This window comes from Phoca vitulina, unplaced genomic scaffold (assembly GCF_004348235.1).
Source record: "Phoca vitulina isolate PV1807 unplaced genomic scaffold, GSC_HSeal_1.0 scaffold39, whole genome shotgun sequence".
NCBI classification, from domain to species: domain Eukaryota; kingdom Metazoa; phylum Chordata; class Mammalia; order Carnivora; family Phocidae; genus Phoca; species Phoca vitulina.
In genome coordinates this window covers 9,996,919-10,018,086 of record NW_022589742.1, presented here as the reverse complement: position 1 = coordinate 10,018,086, position 21,168 = coordinate 9,996,919, and the positions used below count along the sequence as shown (strand labels likewise).

The window sequence follows — 21,168 nt, the reverse complement described above, 5'->3', positions numbered from 1 at the left end:
TCAGCCAGACGCCATTGCGGCCTGCCCCCCACCTCCCCCCGCACTCCTGTCACTAGAACCTTTGAGGGAGCTGCACTGGCTGCCCGTTTTGAGGGGTGGGGTGGACGGGTAATTCCTCAGCTGCCAGAACATCTGGGTGCCAGACCAGGGGGTGTCCTCCCCAAGCTCCTCACCCCCACCCCTTCAGGGAAGGAGACTTATTTCCTAGCGTTCCAAACTGGAATGCGGAACCCATTTTCCCAGGGACGTAGGGTCACATCTGCCACTTAGTGTGTGAATTCTACAGCTCAGCCACACTTATTAAACAGGCCATTGTGGGCCAGCCGGAAAACTTAATCAGCACGTAGAACCTGATTTCTAGGGGGAAAATGTTTTCTGTGTTCCTAATAGTACCTTACAAATCAACTTTTGGAAAAGACTCCGTTTTACATTGAAGAATGCCTGGTCGTGTGGTCCCAAATTAATGTCCACCTCTGTTATACTTTCTCCTTGTCCTTTCAAATAAAGGATGAACAATTACCCTGGACACTCCAAGCACTCTTTATTTTGGAACTGCCCATGATTCGAGAATCAAGTGATACACAGGAAGACGATGAGAAGAGCCTCAGAAATGGTAACAGTTGACAAGTCCCGCCTATTTAACGGGGCCAGCCAGTTAAGGAGGAGATTCCCACGGGAAGACAGGGCTCCTGCCGCCCCAGCTTTCCCAGGAGTCTGCTAGGGCTGGAGCCTGGGAGCCTAGCAGAACCAAGGGCTTTGCTATAGAGTCCATGCACGGGAGAGATTGGTGTTAAATGAACGCCACACAAAGATCAGGGAGGGAGGAAGGCCATGAAAAGAGGAAGCACTGCAGGCTGCTTTCCACGGCAGCTCCTCTAGCCCGTTTAATCTGTTGCCTTCCAGAAAGTTCTGCATCGCCTTACCCTAAGGCTTCTGTCTTCGGAAGTGCCCCAGCCTCCCAGTCTGTAGAGATGCTGCACACACTGTAATGTTCTCTATTTATTCTGTGGGTGTTAGGATTAGCTCTGGATTTCCAATGAGAAGGCGGACTCTTGGAAGCCCAAACTGGCCCCCACAGACCCCGCCTGGGGTTCAACGTATGTGAGAGCCTCGATAAATAATCATCCACTGGCTGATCAACAGGATGTACTGGCAGAGAAACGTAAACACAAATCAGGCCTCATGAAGCCAGTTCTTTAAAAACTTTTTCACTTCCGGATCCTCAGTGTTTAGAAGAGTGTCTGTCACGTAGCAGGCGCTTAATAAATATTTGATGAATTGAGGAAAGTTTAGAAGCTTTTGCCAACAGATGATTAATCACAATTGAAGAAAAAGCATTGCCAAAATTACAATAAAGTTCAAGAGAACAGGATTAAGGAAGAAACAATCTCCACGTGACTTTCCAGGAAACGCCTATTAGCTAACATAACAATACGCTTGTACTCGTCGGCAAAATTAAGCCGCTCAACTGGGAGATGACCAAAGGTGCTTCAGACTCCAAGGTTGTGGGTTTCATTGAGTTATGTGCCCAGTTCGGGCCAAGGCTGCAATTGCTGGCCTGTCCCGGGTAGTACAGGGGCCTTTCATTCTCTTCACAAAGCGCCATGACCTACGCATCACAGAGAAAGGAAGTGGGGAAAAACTGGAGTTGGCTATATTTTTTGAACTGTTTTGCTTTGCTGGAGTTGGCTATATTTTTTGAACTGTTTCATGGTAAATCGCTTAAAGGACAAACACTAGCAGCCCAGCTCACCTGTTCATCCCTTACTCCAAAACAGGCTCTGAGTCACAGCCAGAGCACAGTGGGACGTGGCAAAATATGCCAGAGGAACTCACGAGAAGCAAGAAGGGGTGAGAGGCAAATCGAAAGCCTACAATCCACATGCCCCAGTTTACACCAGCTAATCTGGGTAGGAAGGATGTTGTGCCAAAGTTACAACCATTTTCTTTATTTAGAGATCACCCTCAACAGTATATTTGGCAAAGACTTTTGGCACTCCTTGCCAAAAGTCTATGTGTGAGCCACCTTTTCAGAAGTATGTCATTTTCAGAGATGCCCTTCAATGCCAATTGAAGACATCAATCAATTAATTAATGTTCCTCCATCTGATCTCAAACAAGATTTACACCTAGGATACATAATCCAAACATGGTGAGGTGGGTGTTTGGGAGTTCACCCATCAGACACGTCAGGAATGGTGCTTTCCATGAATATCCATGTCTCTCAGCCTAATGGAACCCAGCCTTTAAGTGCCTACAGAATCCAATCCCCAGTCTTCAGGCTGGCATTCAGATTTCTTTTCAAGCCCATCATTTCTCACCATCGTCAACTTGTATGCCCCAGAATCCTTCACTTTCTTCACTGTGCCTCCCTCCGATGTGCACACTTCTCCTTATGAAAAAGTCCCCTCAACCATTTGAACCCCAGCTGTCCTTTGGGGCCCAGACGGCATCACTCCCACTCCACGGGGTCTGCCCCAGGCACTACACCTCAGTACACAATAGGCTTCTTCTTCTGAACTCTGGGTTACGGTCTAGACTCTGGACCCACTAACTTGGATACCTTGCCACATGCCGCCATCCACACTGTTAAACTCCACGATTTCCCGTACTGCCTCTTCCCACGAGGCCACGGGCACAGCACCCACCATACAGACGGCAAACAAGTACTTGCTGACTATGATGCTTTCCTTTTCACCTGAAAGTTAAACAGGTATTTCTTCCACCAGAAACACCTGTCCTTCTGGCATGCCTTCCCTGAAAGGAAAGACAGAGAAAAGGTCATTTTTTTTTTTTTTCTAGTAGAACCTGATCAATCAGGGCTCATCTATTTTTCCATCACTTGGTAAAACAGATTCTTCTTTGGAAGGCTGTGATTGAGAGTCGTGAAGAATGCTGACAAAGCATGTATCTCACCAAAAGGAAGTGAAGGTACTACTGCCTGGGATCACTTGGGAGAATCCCAGTTACAGAGTCCTAAGGTGCAAGTGTCACACCTTGAAAACCCAATGAAATCAAGACAGTTTGGGTAACATAAGAAATAAGAAGTGTGGGGTGCCTGGGTGGCTCAGTCGGTTAAGCGTCTGCCTTCAGCCCAGGTCATGGTCCCAGGGCCCTGGGATGGAGCCCCACATCGGGCTCCCTGCTCGGCGAGAAGCCTGCTTCTCCCTCCCCCACTCCCCCTGCTTGTGTTCCCTCTCTCACTGTGTCTCTCTCTGTCAAATAAATAAATAAATAAAATCTTAAAAAAAATAAGAAGTGAGCTGAGGACTGGAAAAGCAGAGAAGGTCTTCCATATGACATTATGGGACCTAATTCACATACCATTAATTTTCTTTTTTTTTTTTTTTTTTTAAAGATTTTATTTATTCATTTGAGACACAGAGATACAGAGAGAGAGAGCATGAGCAGTGGGAGAGGCAGAGGGAGAGGGAGAAGCAGACTCCCTGCTAAGCCAGGAGCCCGATGTGGGGCTCGATCCCAGGACCCTGGGATCATGACCTGAGCTGAAGGCAGACGCTTAACCATCTGAGCCACCCAGGCGCCCCACACATACCATTAATTTTCTTTTCTTTTTTTTTAATGAAACAGGTACTCTAGCTTCGCATAAAGAAACAGAGTAAATACTGTATTACGAGAGACTAAGCTTTCTTTTTATCCTTATTTTCATTCACGAAAGAGTCATTTCTATGAAAGACAGTCAACTCTTGATAATCTACATATAGACTCTTAGATATACAAGCTATCTAAAATACATTTTTAAAAATTCATCCGGGGGCCTCTGGGTGGCTCAATCGGTTAAGCATCCGACTCTTGGTTTCAGCTCAAGTCATGATCTTGCAGTCGTGGGAAATAAAAAGGATAGTATGTAAAATCTGGCACATAAAGGAGTCACCCACGAGCTCACCAAAACCATTGTTTTCCACTCTGTGGTCTTTCCCGGAAGGTAATTTTGCGATCCCAAATCAAGATTTTCCCCAATCCATAACACATTCCTAAACACCAGCATGTCTTCAAAGAACGCAAAGTGGTCATGCTACAGCGCAAACGTTTATTCACACGATCACAACATATACGCCCCCAAAGAAACGGTTACACTTCTTCTGTTGTTAAAATACTGCATTCTCGGGGCACCTGGGTGGCTCAGTCGTTAAGCGTCTGCCTTCGGCTCGGGTCATGATCTCAGGGTCCTGGGATCGAGCCCCACCTCGGGCTCCCTGCTTGGCGGGAAGCCTGCTTCTCCCTCTCCCACTCCCCCTGCTTGTGTTCCCTCTCTCGCTGTACCTCTCTCTATCAAATAAATAAATAAATAAATAATTAAAAAAAAATACTGCATTCTCTTGGTTTGCATACGTTTCTCACAAATTATTGGTAAATAGCCCCAGTTTGCTGGAGACCTAGCCATGAAGAATAGACAGATTTTAAGATGGAACGTTCCTTAGTGTTCAGGCCTGCTTCATAGGCTGGGCTCTTCATAAAAGATGTGAAGAGCTTGACACCTTAATGATGCCTCTTAAAATAATGTCCACGCTTCCAAGGGTGGAGAAACCTGCCTGCTATTGTCTAGAGCGAGACAAGCCCTTAATAACAGTGTCACTCACTGCTTTGCAAACTGCTGCCTTCCATCTTACCTTAATTTAATCCTTTCTTTTCCCTATTGCCCATTTCAATCCCTCAGCTGATATGTCTGATCTCTGTAATAATATTCAAGTCCCCAAGAAAGTATAAAGCTGGGATTTCACTCTATTTGTTTTTAAGCAGAACTTAATTAGGAAGGTATACCTTCTGCCAGAAGTCAAGTAGAAATGATGGGTGGCTCTATGCTCTTTCGGATGAGCCCTCTCTGAACCCATACACCCCTCTGCATGGTAGGGTCCAAGTCGGCCAGGCTACGACAAAGCCTGGAGCTAATCAGACAGATGTCTGGCATCCTAAGTCTTTCTTCCAGACGACAGCAGAGGAAGGGGCAATGTCACTATTGAAATGCAGAGGTGAAGCAGCTTCTGGACTGGGTGGACATATATCCCCTCTAAAAAGTTGGTAAGCCAAGGCCCTACAAAACTGACAAGTGCCCTCACCCTTCTTCATTTGCAGTTCAAAGGCCAGACCTTGCACTTCCTTTTGGTACTAACCCCAAAGTCGTCACCAATCGTCCTGCATACCTTCTGCTGTGCCAGCAACGAATGACCCTCGGGGGCTGCCTCGATGATAACCTATGACCAGATAAGAATGGGGCCGGAGCAGGGGATAGCTGGCCAAGATTGTGTGGTTCTAGTAAAGAGCTATATTGTGCTCTGGTGCCCCCAGAAACAGCCTGGATTAGAATCAACATTAAAACCAAATTAGAGGGGGCACCTGGGTGGCTCAGTCGTTAAGCATCTGCCTTCGGCTCAGGTCATGATCCCGGGGTCCTGGGATTGAGCCCTGCATCGGGCTCCCTGCTCAGTGGGGAGTCTGCTTCTCCCTCTGCCCCTCCCCCCTGCTCATGCTCTCACTCTCAAATAAATAAAATATTAAAAAAAAACAAATTAGAGTGAATGGGATTTAAAACAAGATAAGGGAGACTCAATTGATCAAATTTTCTAAAAAAATGCATTCCATTTGGTATTATCAATATACATTCAACCCAATCCACAAATGCCATGTTTCCTTCTTAAGTATTACATACCGTGGTTTTTTGTATAGAAGCAATTGATTTTGATTTTCACCCTCTACTATGTGCAATTTGACAGATTTATTACTTATTTCCCTGGGGCAAGGGGAGACTTTTTTTTTTTTGTCGATCGTCACCAAAAATAGAAAACCATTTGTTGAATTGTTTAATTTAACTAAAACAACAAGCGTCTTGCTCTGGGGTGTATTTTTAAATTTCAAGCTATTGTAATTATAAAATGGATGTGTTTGTTTTAATAGACACAGAAGTTAAAAATAAAACAAATGAAAGACACAAAAATTAAACTACTTCATCCAGATAGTAAACATGAGAAACTGAAAATATTCTTTTATCACCTTCTAGTTTACGCATAGACTAGAAAAGAGCAAAAAGCATTCCTGATTTTTCAATTCCGAGGGGGATCCATCCAAACTGTTTCTATTATTAGCACACAAAATGGTAGCTAAAGAAGTTACTGTGGTTAACAACTGAATAATTCATATCTCTGAAGAATTCAGTTGCTCGGTCTTCTCCAGGTCCTCCTTAGAACCGGAGCCCCACACATCTCTAGTCCTGAGTTCTTATAAAGGAAACCATATACAAATTGTTTCCAGCAGTTAAAAATTGGCCACCCTAAGCATTCAGAACAACATTCAGAACAACAGCAAGACAACCAGCTGGAGACCTTTACATGAACTTCTACAACTGGTTCATAAAACTCTTAAGATTATACATAAATTGACAGAAATTATAATTAAAGGTTGCAGTCTCTGTTCCGTGGGTATCACTGAGCCACGATATCACTGAAATTTAAACTGTCTTTATGTAGCCCTCCAAATAAAATATGTAAACAAATTAAACAGGACATGTAAATAATTTTAAACACATTTCAGTACACTCTAATCTAAATTCAAATTATTTTCTATGATGTGAGGCACTGAGAATTTCAAGTACAAAAAAAGAAAAGCACTTCAATTAGTGAGTGAAAGATGTTAATAATGTTGAAAGGCCTGATGCGTGCTGGTCAACACGAGAACAGAGGCCAAGGCCGTCACCACGATTCATCCAAAGTTCCCAGAAAACACTCAACTCGGTTTTGCCTTCAGAAGAGGAGTGTCAAGTATTAGAAAATATGTGGGCATTTTACCTTCAACTTTACTTTTTAAAAAAATGTTTTTTTCCACAAGCAAGCAGTCTCTGTCCAATAAAGCATAGAACCAAGGAACAAGATGGCTGGATTTTGTTTTCCTGTTTTAAGATTCCTCCCTGTATCCAAGTTTGTTTTTTTTTTTTTAAGATTTTATTTATTTGACAGAGAGAGACACAGCGAGAGAGGGAACACAAGCAGGGGGAGTGGGAGAGGGAGAAGCAGGGTTCCCACAGAGCAGGGAGCCCGATGCGGGGCTCGATCCCAGGACCCTGGGATCGTGACCTGAGCCGAAGGCAGACGCTCAACGACTGAGCCACCCAGGCGCCCACTGTATCCAAGTTTTTTGTTTGTTGGTTTCACTAGGCTCCACACCCAGCGTGGAGCCCAAGGCGGGGCCTGAACTCACGACCCTGAGAGATCAAGACCTGAGCTGAGAGCAAGAGTCGGACACTTCACCAACTGAGCCACCCAGGCACCCCCCAAGTTGTTTTCAATGTTAGGATTTCAAAAGAAGATCTCTCTCTAAAGCATGACTCACTTCTTTTTTTTTTTTTTTTTTAAAGATTTTATTTATTTATTTGACAGAGAGAGAGATAGCGAGAGCAGGAACACAAGCAGGGGGAGTGGGAGAGGGAGAAGCAGGCTTCCCGCCGAGCAGGGAGCCCAATGTGGGACTCGATCCCAGGACCCTGAGACCATGACCTGAGCCGAAGGCAGACGCTTAACGACTGAGCCACCCAGGCGCCCCGCATGACTCACTTCTTAAGAGTTTGCTTAACACAACTAAAGACTTACGTGAACTTTTTTTTTTGATAACGCTATGTTATCATTCATGAACACTAGTCTACTGGGATATATTAAAATTCCAGTTAGGAACTAGCTTTCATTGAGCCTGCTCAGTGCCAGGCACTGTGCCACATGCTTTCTCTGCTTTCTCTCATTTCCAGAAGGGGTAGTGCATGCCTGACAATAACAAAGTAGCACAGACCTAGTATTACCTACTGCTGCCACCACGGAAGTTAGCACACACCTAAGAACTGGCCGACCCAGGTCAGTTCAAGTCCAAAGCCCAGGCTCTTAGGCACTGCACTCCTCATGCATGCGACTCCTCAAGAACACAGGTTTCGGGGCGCCTGGGTGGCTCAGATGGTTAAGCGCCTGCCTTCGGCTCAGGTCATGATCTCAAGGTCCTGGGATCGAGCCCCGCATCGGGCTCCCTGCTTGGCGGGGAGCCTGCTTCTCCCTCTCCCTCTACTGTTCTCCCTGCTTGTGCTCTCCCGCTCTCTCTGTCAAATAAATAAATAAAATCTTAAAAAAAAAAAGAACACAGGTTTCCCTGACCAGGATTCACACCCAGACCAAGATAGGGAAAGTCACAAATTCGAGCCACTGGACTGCACAACATGTGCTGAGTTGCCTGACCCCACACCAAAGGGCCCCAGATGGTTATGTATTTGGGGGTCTGCTTTTTAGAGCTTTCCCGCCTCCTTTCCTGGCGTGCTGTTGATTTCACTGCTTCCATGCTGTGCGTGGCTATGTACTCTTTCTACCGCTGCCAGCACGGCTAGTCCCTGGCAACCCCCCTTCTCCCTTTATCACGACCTTCTATCTCGATGCTGTTCTCCAATTTACAAAGTGCTTCCACATACCTTATCTCATCTAATCTAATTTTCTATTTCTAATCCGTTTGGGGATGAGCAACCAGATTACCCATAATTCCAACACGCTTAGATAAGTAAAAGTCATTAGGCTCCAAGTGAGATCCTGAGGCAGTCTCCCAGGAATAAAGTGCGGAAGCCTTAGTGCAAAGATGGTGGGGGGGGCATCTCTTCTGCAGTCCAGACCTTCCCTCACCACTCACTCATGCTACTGGTCATTCATTTAATAAACATTTACTGAGTACCTGCTATGCGCACATGTTATATTGAGTGCTGGGATTATAAGAATGATCAAACTCAGCTTCCTGCCTTTGAGAAGTGCCAAGACTAGGAGAGAGATAAACGTGTCCACAGATCCCTATAACGAGAGTGGCCCGCCAGCATTAAGATAGCCTGGCACAAAGGATTATGGGAAGGGGGACGAGAGTTGCCCAATCCAGCAGAGAAGATTTTCTAGAAGATCTGAGGCTGTGGAGGAAGCTTGGTGTCTCTTTCTTCACTGGAGGTAGCTAGATGGCTGAACTCTAGATAAACTGTGGAAATGGTTCTCAAATCTGGATGCACATCACGATCACTTGGGGACCTTTCAAAACAAACTAATTACAAGACATGGTGACTCTGGGAAACTGTCGGGCTGAACATATACATACCCTGTGGCCCAGCTGTTCCATTCCCATGTACAAACCCAACAGAAATGTCCACCAGAAGCCAGCACCCAGCAGCGCTGTTCACAGCAACCCCAAACTGGAAACAACCCAGATGTCCATCAACAGGTGAACGGATAAACAAAAGATGGTACATCCACAGGATGGGATACGACTAGCAATAAAAAAGAATGAACCATTCGGATCCACAACATGGGTGACTTGGACAAATGTTACCCTGAGTGAAAGAAACCTTATACAAATGAGTACCTACTGTATGATTCCACTCATATAATGTACTGAAACAGGAAAAAAAAAAAAAAAAGAATCTATTGTCTTAGAAGTCAGGGCAGTGGTGCCCACTGGTGAGGGGAGTGTCTGGGAAGGGGCATGAGGGCGGCTTCTGGGTGCTGATAAGGTTGTGTTTCTTCATTGGTGTGCTGATTATATGGATGTGTTCAATGTGTAAAGATTCATCAAACTATATACTTAGAATTTGTGCGATTTCCTGAATTCATGTTATATTTCAATATGACGTTTATTTAAACATTAAAAAAAAAAAAAAAAGAAATACCAGGGTGCCTAGGTAGCTCAGTCGGTTAAGTGTCTGACTCTTGATTTTGACTCAGGTCATGATCTTGGGGTTGTGAGATCGAGCCCGGTGTCGGGCTCTGTGCTCAGCGGGGAGTCTGCTTCATATTCTCTCTCCCTCTCCCTCTGCCCCCCCATGCACTCTCTCTCTCTCTCTCTCTCTCTAAAATAAATAAATAAATCTTAAAAAAAAGATTCTCTCTCTCCCTCTCCCTCTTTCTACCCCTTTCCCTTTCTAAAAATAAAAGAAAGAAAAGAAATACCCAGGCTTGGGCCTCACTACAGACCAATTAAGCTCAGTGGGGTGGGGGTGGGGGAACCCAACATTTGTATTTTGTAGAAGCACCCCAGATGGCTCTGATGTACAGCCATATCTGAAAAGCCAGGGGCTTGGTGTTCCTGTATTTATCAATAGCTCCTTTTGGGGGGCAGCCTGGCACATGGCAAAGGGAATGAGTTCTGGAGTCAGGCCCATCAGCAATGACATTCTGATTTGCACTGACGGTGTGGGGCATTTATCTGGATGATCCCCAAACCTCGGTTTCCTCCACTGTATAATGGGCATACCACCACCTCCCTCCCAGGATTGTTGGGACTTAAAGCACCTAGCACAGTACCTAGAATATAGCAGGTGCTTAAGAAGTGGTAGCTAAGTGGTAGCTACTCCACTCCTTTTCCTCCTTTGCATCTAAGTTCTTAAGTACAGTGATGAGCAGATCGCTATAAATGCACAAAACCCACGCTCTCCAATTTCTCCTCCTGAATGAGTTTCTTTGTAAAGACTGAAGTAATATTATACCTGGACTAATGATGTCAAACGAATATCGGACATTTCCGGGCCCTAGTTTGCTCACTCTATTCAGCACCTGCTATCCCTGAAGATGAATGGAGAGGACACAGACCACCCATAAATACAAACCACAGACCCTCCTTTGGAAGGCTTTACTCCTGCCCTCATCCTTAAGAACAGCGCCAGCCCTGTGCGAGCAAAGACAAGGCCAAGATGTGAGTTGGCAAAAATAACAGAAAAAATGAGTAGCTTGGAAGACATACCATCCGTAAAATGTGCCAGATGAAACGCTTTTGTATAAAATGTCATAGTTTAGTAAAAACAAACCAAACAAAATCCTGAGCTGAGAGCAGAAGATCCAGGTTGGAGTTTTGATGCTATGACTGGTAAGCTGGATGACTTTGGTTAACTAACTTTTCGGTTTCCTACATGCTTTACAAGGGCACTGTGAGTTTCAGATAAGGTAGGTAGAAGGCATTCTAAAAAAATTAAGCGGCGAAGAAATGCAAGATGACGATACAAGCTGCAAATTTACTTTGTTCCAAACTCCAATCACCAACCACCACCACCCCCGGAGACTGAGAACTCTCTGATATTAACCACTCCGAGCACACCCAGCCTGAAGCTCGCTTATGTAAGAAGGGACTGCAGCACTGCCTGGCATGTAGCATAATACTTTGCTTAAGAGAAATCCTTGGAAATGCCTCAGCTGAAGTACAAGGGCAGGCCCAGGCCTTAACGTTTTGGAGAGAGGTGCTCTCAGTCACAGAACACCAGAACTGTGGCTGGAGCAAATGATGTCATCCAAGCTCCTCTTACCATGGTCAATGTCAAAATTAAGATAGGAAGTTCAAGGACAAATTGTGGGCTTTCCAGGCAAACAGAACTTAGGAAAGCAGTTTGGACCTTAGAATCTTGTGGTTAAAATTGTTACTACTTTACAGAACATCAACCAAAATGTATCCTATTCTGTGATTTCTTCGGGGGTTACCTGAAGCTTTTATTCACAAAACCGTAAGTAGTTGCGTAGGTAAATATATTCCCTTATTCCATTTGTATTCCCACTACACATTAAGAAAAGAAAAAAACTCGTGTGAGTCACCCCTATAGCCCAAAACAATAACAAACCAAAAATAAGATTTTTGAAGAGACAGAGATAAACTTAAGGGCTCTCCACTCTAGAGCTAAGAAACGAAATAGCTCAAATACCTGTTGGGTTCCTAAATGACTGGAAAATGAAAACTCGGAATTAACTACGGGCATGTTGGCACACCTTGCAGAGTACGGGTCTTCCCCCATCCACAACCCATTCCTGCGACAGACCTGTGTACTCGACGCCGAAAATATCCGCAAACGTGCGGATGCCGGGGACTGAGCTGGTGGGGGGTGGTGGGGGAAGGCATCAAATTAGTATCGAAAATAGTACTGTTGACTCCTGCCCTGGTTCCGGGGGAAAGAAGGAATCCTGTCCGCTGCAAAGCCGGCGGCCAGAGCCGGACAACTCGCCCCTAAGTTTGGCGCGTCCTCGCTCCGCGCCCTCGGTCCCCCCTCCCCCCCCCCCCCCCCCCCCGCGCCATCCCGGCCCCCGGGATCCCAGGGCACTGCCAGGCCCTGGCCGAGCACCGACCCCGCGGCTGGGGCTGCGAGCCTCGGCAGGGGGAGGAAGGGCGGCTCCTCTGCAACCCGGGTCCTTCGGCACCACCCCGGCCCTCGCGTTTTCCCCTTCCCTTGACCCCCCCCCCCCCGCCCCCAGGCAGGTCACCTGGCTCGGCCGCTGCCCGCCGCTCCTCCCGCTGCTCGCTCGCTCGCTCGCTCGCTCCGGCCGCGCCGCCGCCGCCGCCGCCTCCTGGAAGCAGCTCGCCCTCGCGAGTCACGGGGCCGGCGAGCGGGCGGGCGAGCCCGTGCCAAGGCTGCGGGAACCGTGCACCCCAGCCGGAGCTGGGACCCTGCCCTGAGCGCGGCCGCCACCCGAGCGAAACTGGAGAGCTGGGCTCGGCTCGCTCGGGCGGGGAGGGGCGGCTGCAACTTTGCTCCCGAACGCGGGCGAGGAGGGGGCGCCCGTCTCCAAACTCCGTGCAGCGCCCGCCACCTCTCCAGCCTAAGGATTTTCTTTATGCCTTTTTTTTTTTTTTTTAATCTAAAGGGAAGCCAGATTCTTGCCCTCAAGTTCTTGCTTCCAGGGCCGTGCGGCGCGGCGGGCGGAGGAGCGCGGCGCCGAGTGGCTGCGGAAGACGCGCCCGCCGGGTGCGCTGGCGGCGAGCCGGGCCAGGGCGGGCGGGAGCCGCTGCCCGGGGACCCCGCTGGGCTGCGCGCGAGGGCCCCTCCGGGCCCGGAGCCAAAGCCAGGCAGGGAGAGCGGCCTGGAGGGACCGGGCCAGCGGCGGGGAAGCGGTGACCCGGACCTGGATCGCCGAAGTAGGAACTGGAAGTGACAGCGGCAGGGCAGCAGCCGCCGCCGCCGCCGCCGCCGCCGCCCGGGTAGCCGTGGCAGCGGCAGAAACCACGGAGGAGCGGCGGCGGCGGCGGCGGCCACACTGCGCATGCTGCTGCCGCCAGCAACCTCCGAGCCCGGGGCCCGCTGGCGCCCGGCCTAACGCCCGCCACTGCCGGAGCCCCGGGAGGGAATCCCGGCCTCGCGGACTAGCCCTTCCTGGCGGCCCGCGTCCTCCTGCCGCTCGCCGACGCCACTCGGAAGCCCCCCAGCTCTGTGCCGAGCCGCCGAGACAGCGGGAAAGGACGCGCTCTCCGGCGGCCCTCCACATCTGTCCCTTCCCCAACTGTCCTGCATGCCCTTCCTGGGCTCTCTCCTAACAGGACCCAAGTCAAAGGGGCCTGTTAGGAGCATAAAAAGGTTCATGATAGATGGGGAATATTTACCGCCTTACTTGAAGTCCAGTTTTTACAGAAATACGATGCAGTCAGTAAAAGATTAGGATGGCCAGAGCCCTGGGTGTCAGTCAATGTAACTCAGGGAAATTCCATTAGGAGTGTCAGATTTGCTCAACAGAAAAACAAACAAACAAACAAAAAACAACTTACCGATATCCTCTTTAGTCTTCCCACTAGTACAAATTGAGCAGCTAAATATACAAAGCTCTGCCCAGCAGAAACTCATGGACTTGAGCCAGTTAAAAACAGAGTGTCCAACAGTTAGACATTACCAATCCCTACTCTAGTCTCCTTTCACAGATGAATCAACTGAAGGGGGAGGGGGGAGGCTCTGACTTCACACAGGTGGCAGACCTAGCCTTGAAGGAGGGCCTGATTGATACCCATTACAGCTACTGACCTCACTCCTCCAAGATGGTTCTGCTCTCCTGGAGCTTGAGCTCTCTTATGGGAGATTTAGCCTTGACTCTTGGTCATTAGTAGATCTGCCTTCCTTCCAGAACTGCCTTCATGCAGAGCAGTCCCTGGGAAACGGCAAATCGTCCATCCCACAGGCCCCACTTTGGGGATGGCACCCATGCTGTTCCAGTGACAAGGCAGATGGAGTGACTCAGGGAGACAGGAGGCAGTGAGGGGGTGGGGGCAAAGAAAAGCCATACTGATACCAGCTGGTACTGGAAAGAGAAGGAGAGAGAAAAGAAAGAAGGGAGGGAGAGAGAGAGAGAGAAGCACTAATTGAGCCTCATATACATTCAGTGAAATCCTTCATGAGCAAAACATCTTTTTATAAAAGTAGGCTTGGCCCAGCAGCAGAATAGGAGATAGTAGGGTATCCCCGGCAGTGGGTTTGTAGTAAAGGTGGCAGGGGACGAAGCAGGAGTACCAGCTGGGGATGAGGCCAGGAGGAGAGCATGAAGGCTGTAGCCAGAATAGTGTAGTCAAAGAGGTATCACCCCAGGCCACTCTCAATTGATCAGAAGAACTGTATCTGTCCCTCCTCCTCCCAAGTTCAAAGGCAGAATGAAAACAAAACCACCATTGCTAAAATAGGTTGTCAGAGGACTTCCTGGTCACATTAATGACACTCTACCTAGATATGAGGGTTTTCCCATATGTTCTAGAAGATCTTCTCTTGAGGCCTGAGTGTCCTCCCTGCCTTCTCCATTCTGTAAACAAATAAAAAAGATAGAGCTGGTTCACAGAAAAGGAAATACAAATGGACTATAAAGGGGTCAGAAGATGTCCAAACTCACTAGGAATCATGAACCTCAAATTACAGCGGTAAACGAAATACCATCTTCACCCAACATTTTAGCAAACATGAAAGATAAATAATGGGACATGAGGGAGAAGGCACTTCCTACTCTACTGGTGGTAGTAGAGCTTCAGATAGCATTTTGTAGGGGTTTGAGAATATCTATCAAATTTTGACACAGTAATTCCATCTCTATGAAGAAAAGTGCTTCAAGAATAATCACAGATGTACACAAATCCATCTCTATGTGCACATACAGCCCCATGACCCGCTGGAACTTATCCCAGCAAAGCAAGATTGATCTAACATATGAAAATTAATCAAAGTAATATAACATATCAAGATAATAAAGGACGAAAACCAATGGTCATCTTAACAGATACAGAGAAAGCATTTGACAAAGTCCAGCACCCTTTCATGACCAAAAAAACCCCCCAAACCCTCAAAAAACTAGGAATAGAAGGGAATCCTTCAATCTGATAAAGGACATCTATGAAAAACCCACAGCTAACAATCCTACTTAATGGTGAAAGACTGAAAGCTTCCCCCTAAGATTAAGAACAACATTAGGATGTCCACTTTAATCACTTCTATTCAACATGGAACTGAAGGTTCTAACCAGGCAACTTAGGCAAGAAAATGAAATAAAAGGCATCTAGACTAGAAAGGAAGAAGTAAAACTATCTCTATGCACAGATGACATGATCTTGTACAAGAAATCCACAAGGAATCCAAAAAAACCATTAGAACTAATGAAAAAGTTCAGCAAAGCTGAAGGATACAAGATCAATATGCAAACATCAATTGTATTTCTATACACTTGCAATCAACAATCCAAATATGAAATTAAGAAGACAATTCCATTTACAATAGCATCAAAAGGAATACAATTCTTTGGAATAGACTGAACCAAGGAGCTATAAGATGTGCACACTAGAAACTATAAAACTGTTGAATGGAATTTTAAAAGACCCAAATAAGTAGAAAGACATCCTGTGTTCATGGATCAGAAGACTTAATATTGTTAGGATGGCAATACTCCCCAAAGCCATCTACAGACTGAACACAATCCCTATCAAAATGCCAGCTGGGTTTTTTTGGGTTTTTTTTGTTTTTGTGGAAATGGACAGGCTGATCCTAAAATCCATATGGGCACACAAGGGATCCAGAATAGCCAAAATGATTTTGAAAATGAAGAACAAATTTGGAAGACTCATGCTTTCTGATTTGAAAACTTATTACACAGCTACATTAATTGATTGAGTGGGGAAAAGAATAGTCTTTTCAAAAATAGTGTTTAAGAGAATGAATTTGGGAGATGCCTGGGTGGCTCAGTTAAGCAACTGACTTTGGCTCAGGTCATGATCTCAGGGTCCTGGGACTGAGCCCCACGTCGGCTCTGCACTCAGTGGGGAGTCTGCTTGTCCCTCTGCCCCTACTCCCGTTTGTGCTCTCTCTCTCTCAAATAAATAAATACAATCTTTAAAAAAGAGAGAATGAATTTGGACTCCTACCTCACACCATACACAAAAATTAACTCAAAATGATTCAAAGACCTAAATGTAAGAGCTAAAACTATAACACTCTTACAAGGAAACGTAAGTATAAATCTTCACGACCTTGCATTAGACAATGGTTTTTTAGACATGATACCCAAAACACAAGCAACAACAACAACAACAGAAATAGATCAATTTGACTTCATCAAATTTAAAAAACTTCTGTGTTCCAAAAGATACTATCAAAGTTGGGGAGGTGCTTTAGAGAGTGTTTTGTTTCTTAGATGTCTCAGCAGATCTCCCTGACCAGTTGCTAGCTGTGTGATCTTCCAGAGACCCTAGGACACTACAGCCATCTGAGAACACAAAGATGGAGGTCCCTTGGAGAGGCCCACTGGCCACCCAGAGGTTCAGAAGGCCGTTGCTCTTTAATGGGGCCGCCGTGCTCCACAGCCAGTACTCAAGATGTCACTGTGCTGCCCCATCTCTGGTTTCATTTTTCTACATTTCCCAACTGACCCTTTCAAGCCAGCACTCTGTCTTTAGATAAATAACAGTGTGTTCTGGGGGCGCCTGGGTGGCTCAGTCAGTTAAGCCTCTGACTCTTCATTTCGGCTCAGGTCATGAGCTCAGGGTCTTGAGATCAAGCCCACACATAGGGCTCCATGCTCAGCGGGGAGTTCTGCTTGCGATTCTCTCTCCCTCTGCCCTCCCCCCACTTGTGCTCTTTCTCATGCACACTCTCTCACTCTCTCTCTCAAATAAGTAAATAAAATCTTAAAAAAGTCAAACTCGAAAAAAAAAACAGTAAAATGGTGGTTACCACGGGATGGGGAGATGGGGAGATAAAAATTGATATTGTTTAAGGGCACAAACTTGCAATGAGTACTAAATAAGCCACAGTGATCTAATGTCCGGCATAATATTGAATATAGACAACAATATCATACTAGTATTATGTGACATGATAGATACCACTGCAACAGCAATCATATTACAATATATAGATATAGCAAAGTAACATGCTATACACCTTTTTTTTTTTTTTTAAAGATTTTATTTATTTATTTGAGAGAGAGAGAATGAGAGAGAGCACATGAGAGGGGGGAGGGTCAGAGGGAGAAGCAGACTCCCCGCCGAGCAGGGAGCCCGATGCGGGACTTGATCCAGAGACTCCAGGATCATGACCTGAGCCGAAGGCAGTCGCCTAACCAACTGAGCCACCCAGGCGCCCACATGCTATACACCTTAAACTTACATGCCGTATGTCAAATATATTCAATTAAAAATTTAATTTTAAAAACTTGGTAAATATTTGTGTCTCGGTCTGTCTCCTAGCTAGCTACCTGGGAGCTTGAGACTGGATGGTCAATATTCCTGGCTGCGGGGTGCCCCCGGCTCAGCTTTCAGTCTCATGCCTTACGTGCATTATCTCATTTGATCCTTAAAACAATCCTACGCAATAGATATTATTAATGTCTCCTTTACGCAGATGAGGAAACTGAAAGAGAGGGAGGCCAAGTAACTTTCCCCGGAGTCCACAGTCAGTAACTGACCAAGCCAAGACTCTAACCCAAGCCTGTCAAACTAGAGAAAGTTATGTGCTTAGCCATAGTGTCAGATACCACCTTATTCCAATATCCCTATGATGTTCAAGCCAGCCTCAATGATCAAAGAGAGACAAAACTATGCCCAGTGCCTTTATTCAAGAAATGAAAATTAGCATAGACTTTTCAGAAAGATTTGTACCCAAAGTGGGTGAAAATATTTTAAGCATTGGTACTTAAAGGAGTAAGCATTAGTTATCATCAGAAAAAGCTACTTCTGTGAAACGACTCATTCTCCCACAGTGCTAGACCCAGGAGGTGTTTCTGTATCATCTAGTATTCTTAGAACTGCAAAGAAGCTCAGGATACCTTCTGGCAGCTTCACAGTGCAGAAATCATTGGCAACTTCACCACGTTTTTATTTGTCAAATAAAAAAGAAAATACCATGATCTGTTCCATAGGAGACATTATTCTAGAAGATATATAGAGAGGTCTCAGGCTACACCTACCTCAAAAGCCACACACACACACACACGTGCAGAGACACACAGCTAACAGTGGGCAATAGGGACACCTGGAAGAAAATATTCTGAGACAACTATAGCCTGATGCTGTAGCTAACTTTAGGAAAAATTCTGAAGCAAGCCAAGTTTATCTGGGGCAAAGCGACTTGTATTACTACTACTAATAATAGCTAACACTTGGAGAAATACTTACTAGGTGCCAGGCACTCTTCTGGGGACATGAATTCATTGACATCTTATACTGATCCTATGAGATAAGGTGCTGCTATTATTCCCATTTTATAGGTGGGGAGACTGAGTCACAGTCAAGGAACATGCCCAAGGTCACAAAGCTACTCCTGAGAGAAAACTGAGTGTTTGAACCCAAGCAATCTAGCATCAGAGTCCATGATCAACCCACTACTAATACTTCTCCACAAAAAATACTGCTAAAAATGTGTCTATACTTCTTATGTCCCTGGTTCTCTGCTGAGCACTGTACATACATTATCTCATAGATCTTTTTCAGGTCCGAGCTCTTAGCTCTAAATTATTATGTAGTATCTCATTTGATCCTTTAAAACAACCCCATGAGGTATCAATTATTGTGTCCATTTTACAGATCAAAACACTGAGGCAAATACCTGAAGAAAACAAAAACACGAATTTAAAAAGATATGCACCCATATGTTCATTAAAGCATTATTTGCAATAGCTAAGATATGGAAGCCACCCAAGTGTCCACTGACAGATGAGTGGACACAGATGTGGTATATATGCACTCAACCATAAAAAAAAAAAAAAAAGAAGGAAATCTTGCCATTTGTGACAACATGGATAGACCCAGAGGGTATTATGCGAAGTGAAATAAGTCAGACAAAGAAAAACCATTACCATATGATTTCACTCATATGTGGAATCTGAAAAACAAAACCAAACATAGCAGAAACCGACTCCTAAATACAGAGAACAAGCTGGTGTGGCCAGAGGGGAGGGGACTGAGGGGATGGGTAGAATAGGTGAAGGGGATGAAGAGGCACAAACTTCCAGTTATAAAGTAAGTAAGGCACGGGGATGACAAGTACAGCATAGGGAACATAGTCAGTAATTTGTAGGGGCGGCTGGGTGGCTCAGTCAGGTTAGGCAGCCAACTCTTGATTTTGGCTCAGGTCATGATCTCAGGGTCCTGAGATCATGCCCCATGTCAAGTCCATCATCAAGCCCCGCATCGGGCTCTGTGCTCGGCGGGGAGTTTACTTCAGGATTCTCTCTCTCCCTCTGTCCCTCCCCGCCCCCAAATAAATCTTTAAAAAAATAATATTATAGTAACATTGTATGGTGACAAATGGTAGGTACACTTACTGTGGTGAGCACTGTGTAATGTATAGAATTGTCGAACCACTACGTTGTACATCTGAAACTAACATAATCTTATATATCAACTACAATTTTTAAAAACCCACAATCTTTTTTAAATGAATGTATAAGACTTCAGCATCATTTGAATGTACTATAACTTATTTGACTATTCCCCTATTGCTAGATACTGATGTTTCCATGGTTTTTGCTTCTGCAAATAAAGATGTCTCACACACACACACACAAAGACACACAGGAACAGAGAAGTTAAGTAATTTGACACTCAGACAAAAGTATCACCTCCTTTCCAGCAATACCCCCATACGTACTCTAAGGATCCATATAATATAAAACAATGTAATGTAATTTAACATACAATTTCTACCACAGGGGCAGGTTCTCTGGGATTTTCAAGGCCTCTGTTCTAAAGTGTTAATGGGGTGGGGGGTGCCTGGGTGGCTCAGTTAAGCATCTGTCTTTGGCTCAGGTCATGGTCCCAGGGTCCTGGGATCGAGCCCCGCATCGGGCTCCCTGCTCCGCGGAAAGCCTGCTTCTCCCTCTCCCTCTCCCACTCCCCCTGCTTGTGTTCCCTCTCTCGCTGTCTCTCTCTCTGTCAAATAAATAAATAAAATCTTCAAAAAAATAAATAAATACATAAAGTGTTAATGGGAAAAAGTGACAATATGCTTTCCTCTCTTCCCAACTCAGGGGGGTTACAGTGACCCCCTAGAGCAGCCAGTTCCCCCTAACAGGGAAGCACCCCCATACAACCTCTGTCACCGGAAGCCTTGCTTTCAGGGCTCGGATGCTGCATTAAAAGATAATCCTATCCTGAGTTGTGATTTGGTTTGGTTTGGTTTGCTTTTGGCACTGGTTTCCGGAGAAGACAAACTAGCAAGCCACCCCTGGAGACCACCAATCTTAACCATGGTTTCCATAAAATGCTACCCGGTGTGACAGTCAAGATCAACCGAGGACTTGCCGTACAGCACCATCCTCACTAGCTCACCAGTGGGGCGAGGCACCCCGGGCGGGCTTACCTGCACTTGAAGTGTCGCACATCCTTTCAGGAAGTCACTGATATTGCTGAGGCAATCAGCTTCCGTTTGGGGCTCCGAACAGTACTAGAGAAACAGAGTCAGAGGTCATTTGGACACTGTCATCCCATGCCAAGCATACCATAGTCCTCATGTTCTGATAACTAGATAGGTAGGCTTTCTAAGGCAGGGGCCACATTGCTATCAATCCAGGAAGAGAAATAACCACTGGAGGAAGTGATGTAACAGTCTAAACGGTCGGTCTCTTTCAAATGTCACCAAACTTTCAGTCCCAAAACATCTATCTCTACTGACAAACCCTTTTTTAGCCTTCTGCCAAAGTGTGGGGGTAGCGAATTGGATCCAGACTGTTTTTTGAGCTTTGGTTCTTGCTTTTAATCTATTACTTTGCTCCCTCCTCCCCCATGATAATTTATTAAAATCCTGTTCTCCCATTTAGTGTTTGCTACATTTGGGAACAGTTCTGTATGCTGTATTACCGTTTTAGTACTGTTTTTCTTTTTTTCAAGTTTAGGGAAACATAAGGAAATCAATTTGCTCGATAAAAATACAAACTAGTTCAAGAAGGCAAA

General features: G+C 45.8%; 1 protein-coding gene across 5 annotated transcripts in view; it reads right to left on the bottom strand.

Annotated features, from left to right (window-relative positions):
• Positions 1 to 21,168, bottom strand: part of ARHGEF6 (Rac/Cdc42 guanine nucleotide exchange factor 6) — a 114,818-nt gene that overhangs the window by 74,829 nt on the left and 18,821 nt on the right. For 4 of the 5 annotated variants that reach the window (XM_032428218.1, XM_032428220.1, XM_032428217.1 and 1 more), the window contains exon 3: positions 20,579 to 20,662. In XM_032428218.1, the coding sequence (XP_032284109.1) occupies positions 20,579 to 20,662 (84 nt within the window). Of the gene's footprint in view, positions 1 to 12,248; positions 12,290 to 20,578; positions 20,663 to 21,168 lie in introns of those variants that run through there. The other variant, XM_032428222.1, reaches the window with a different exon arrangement.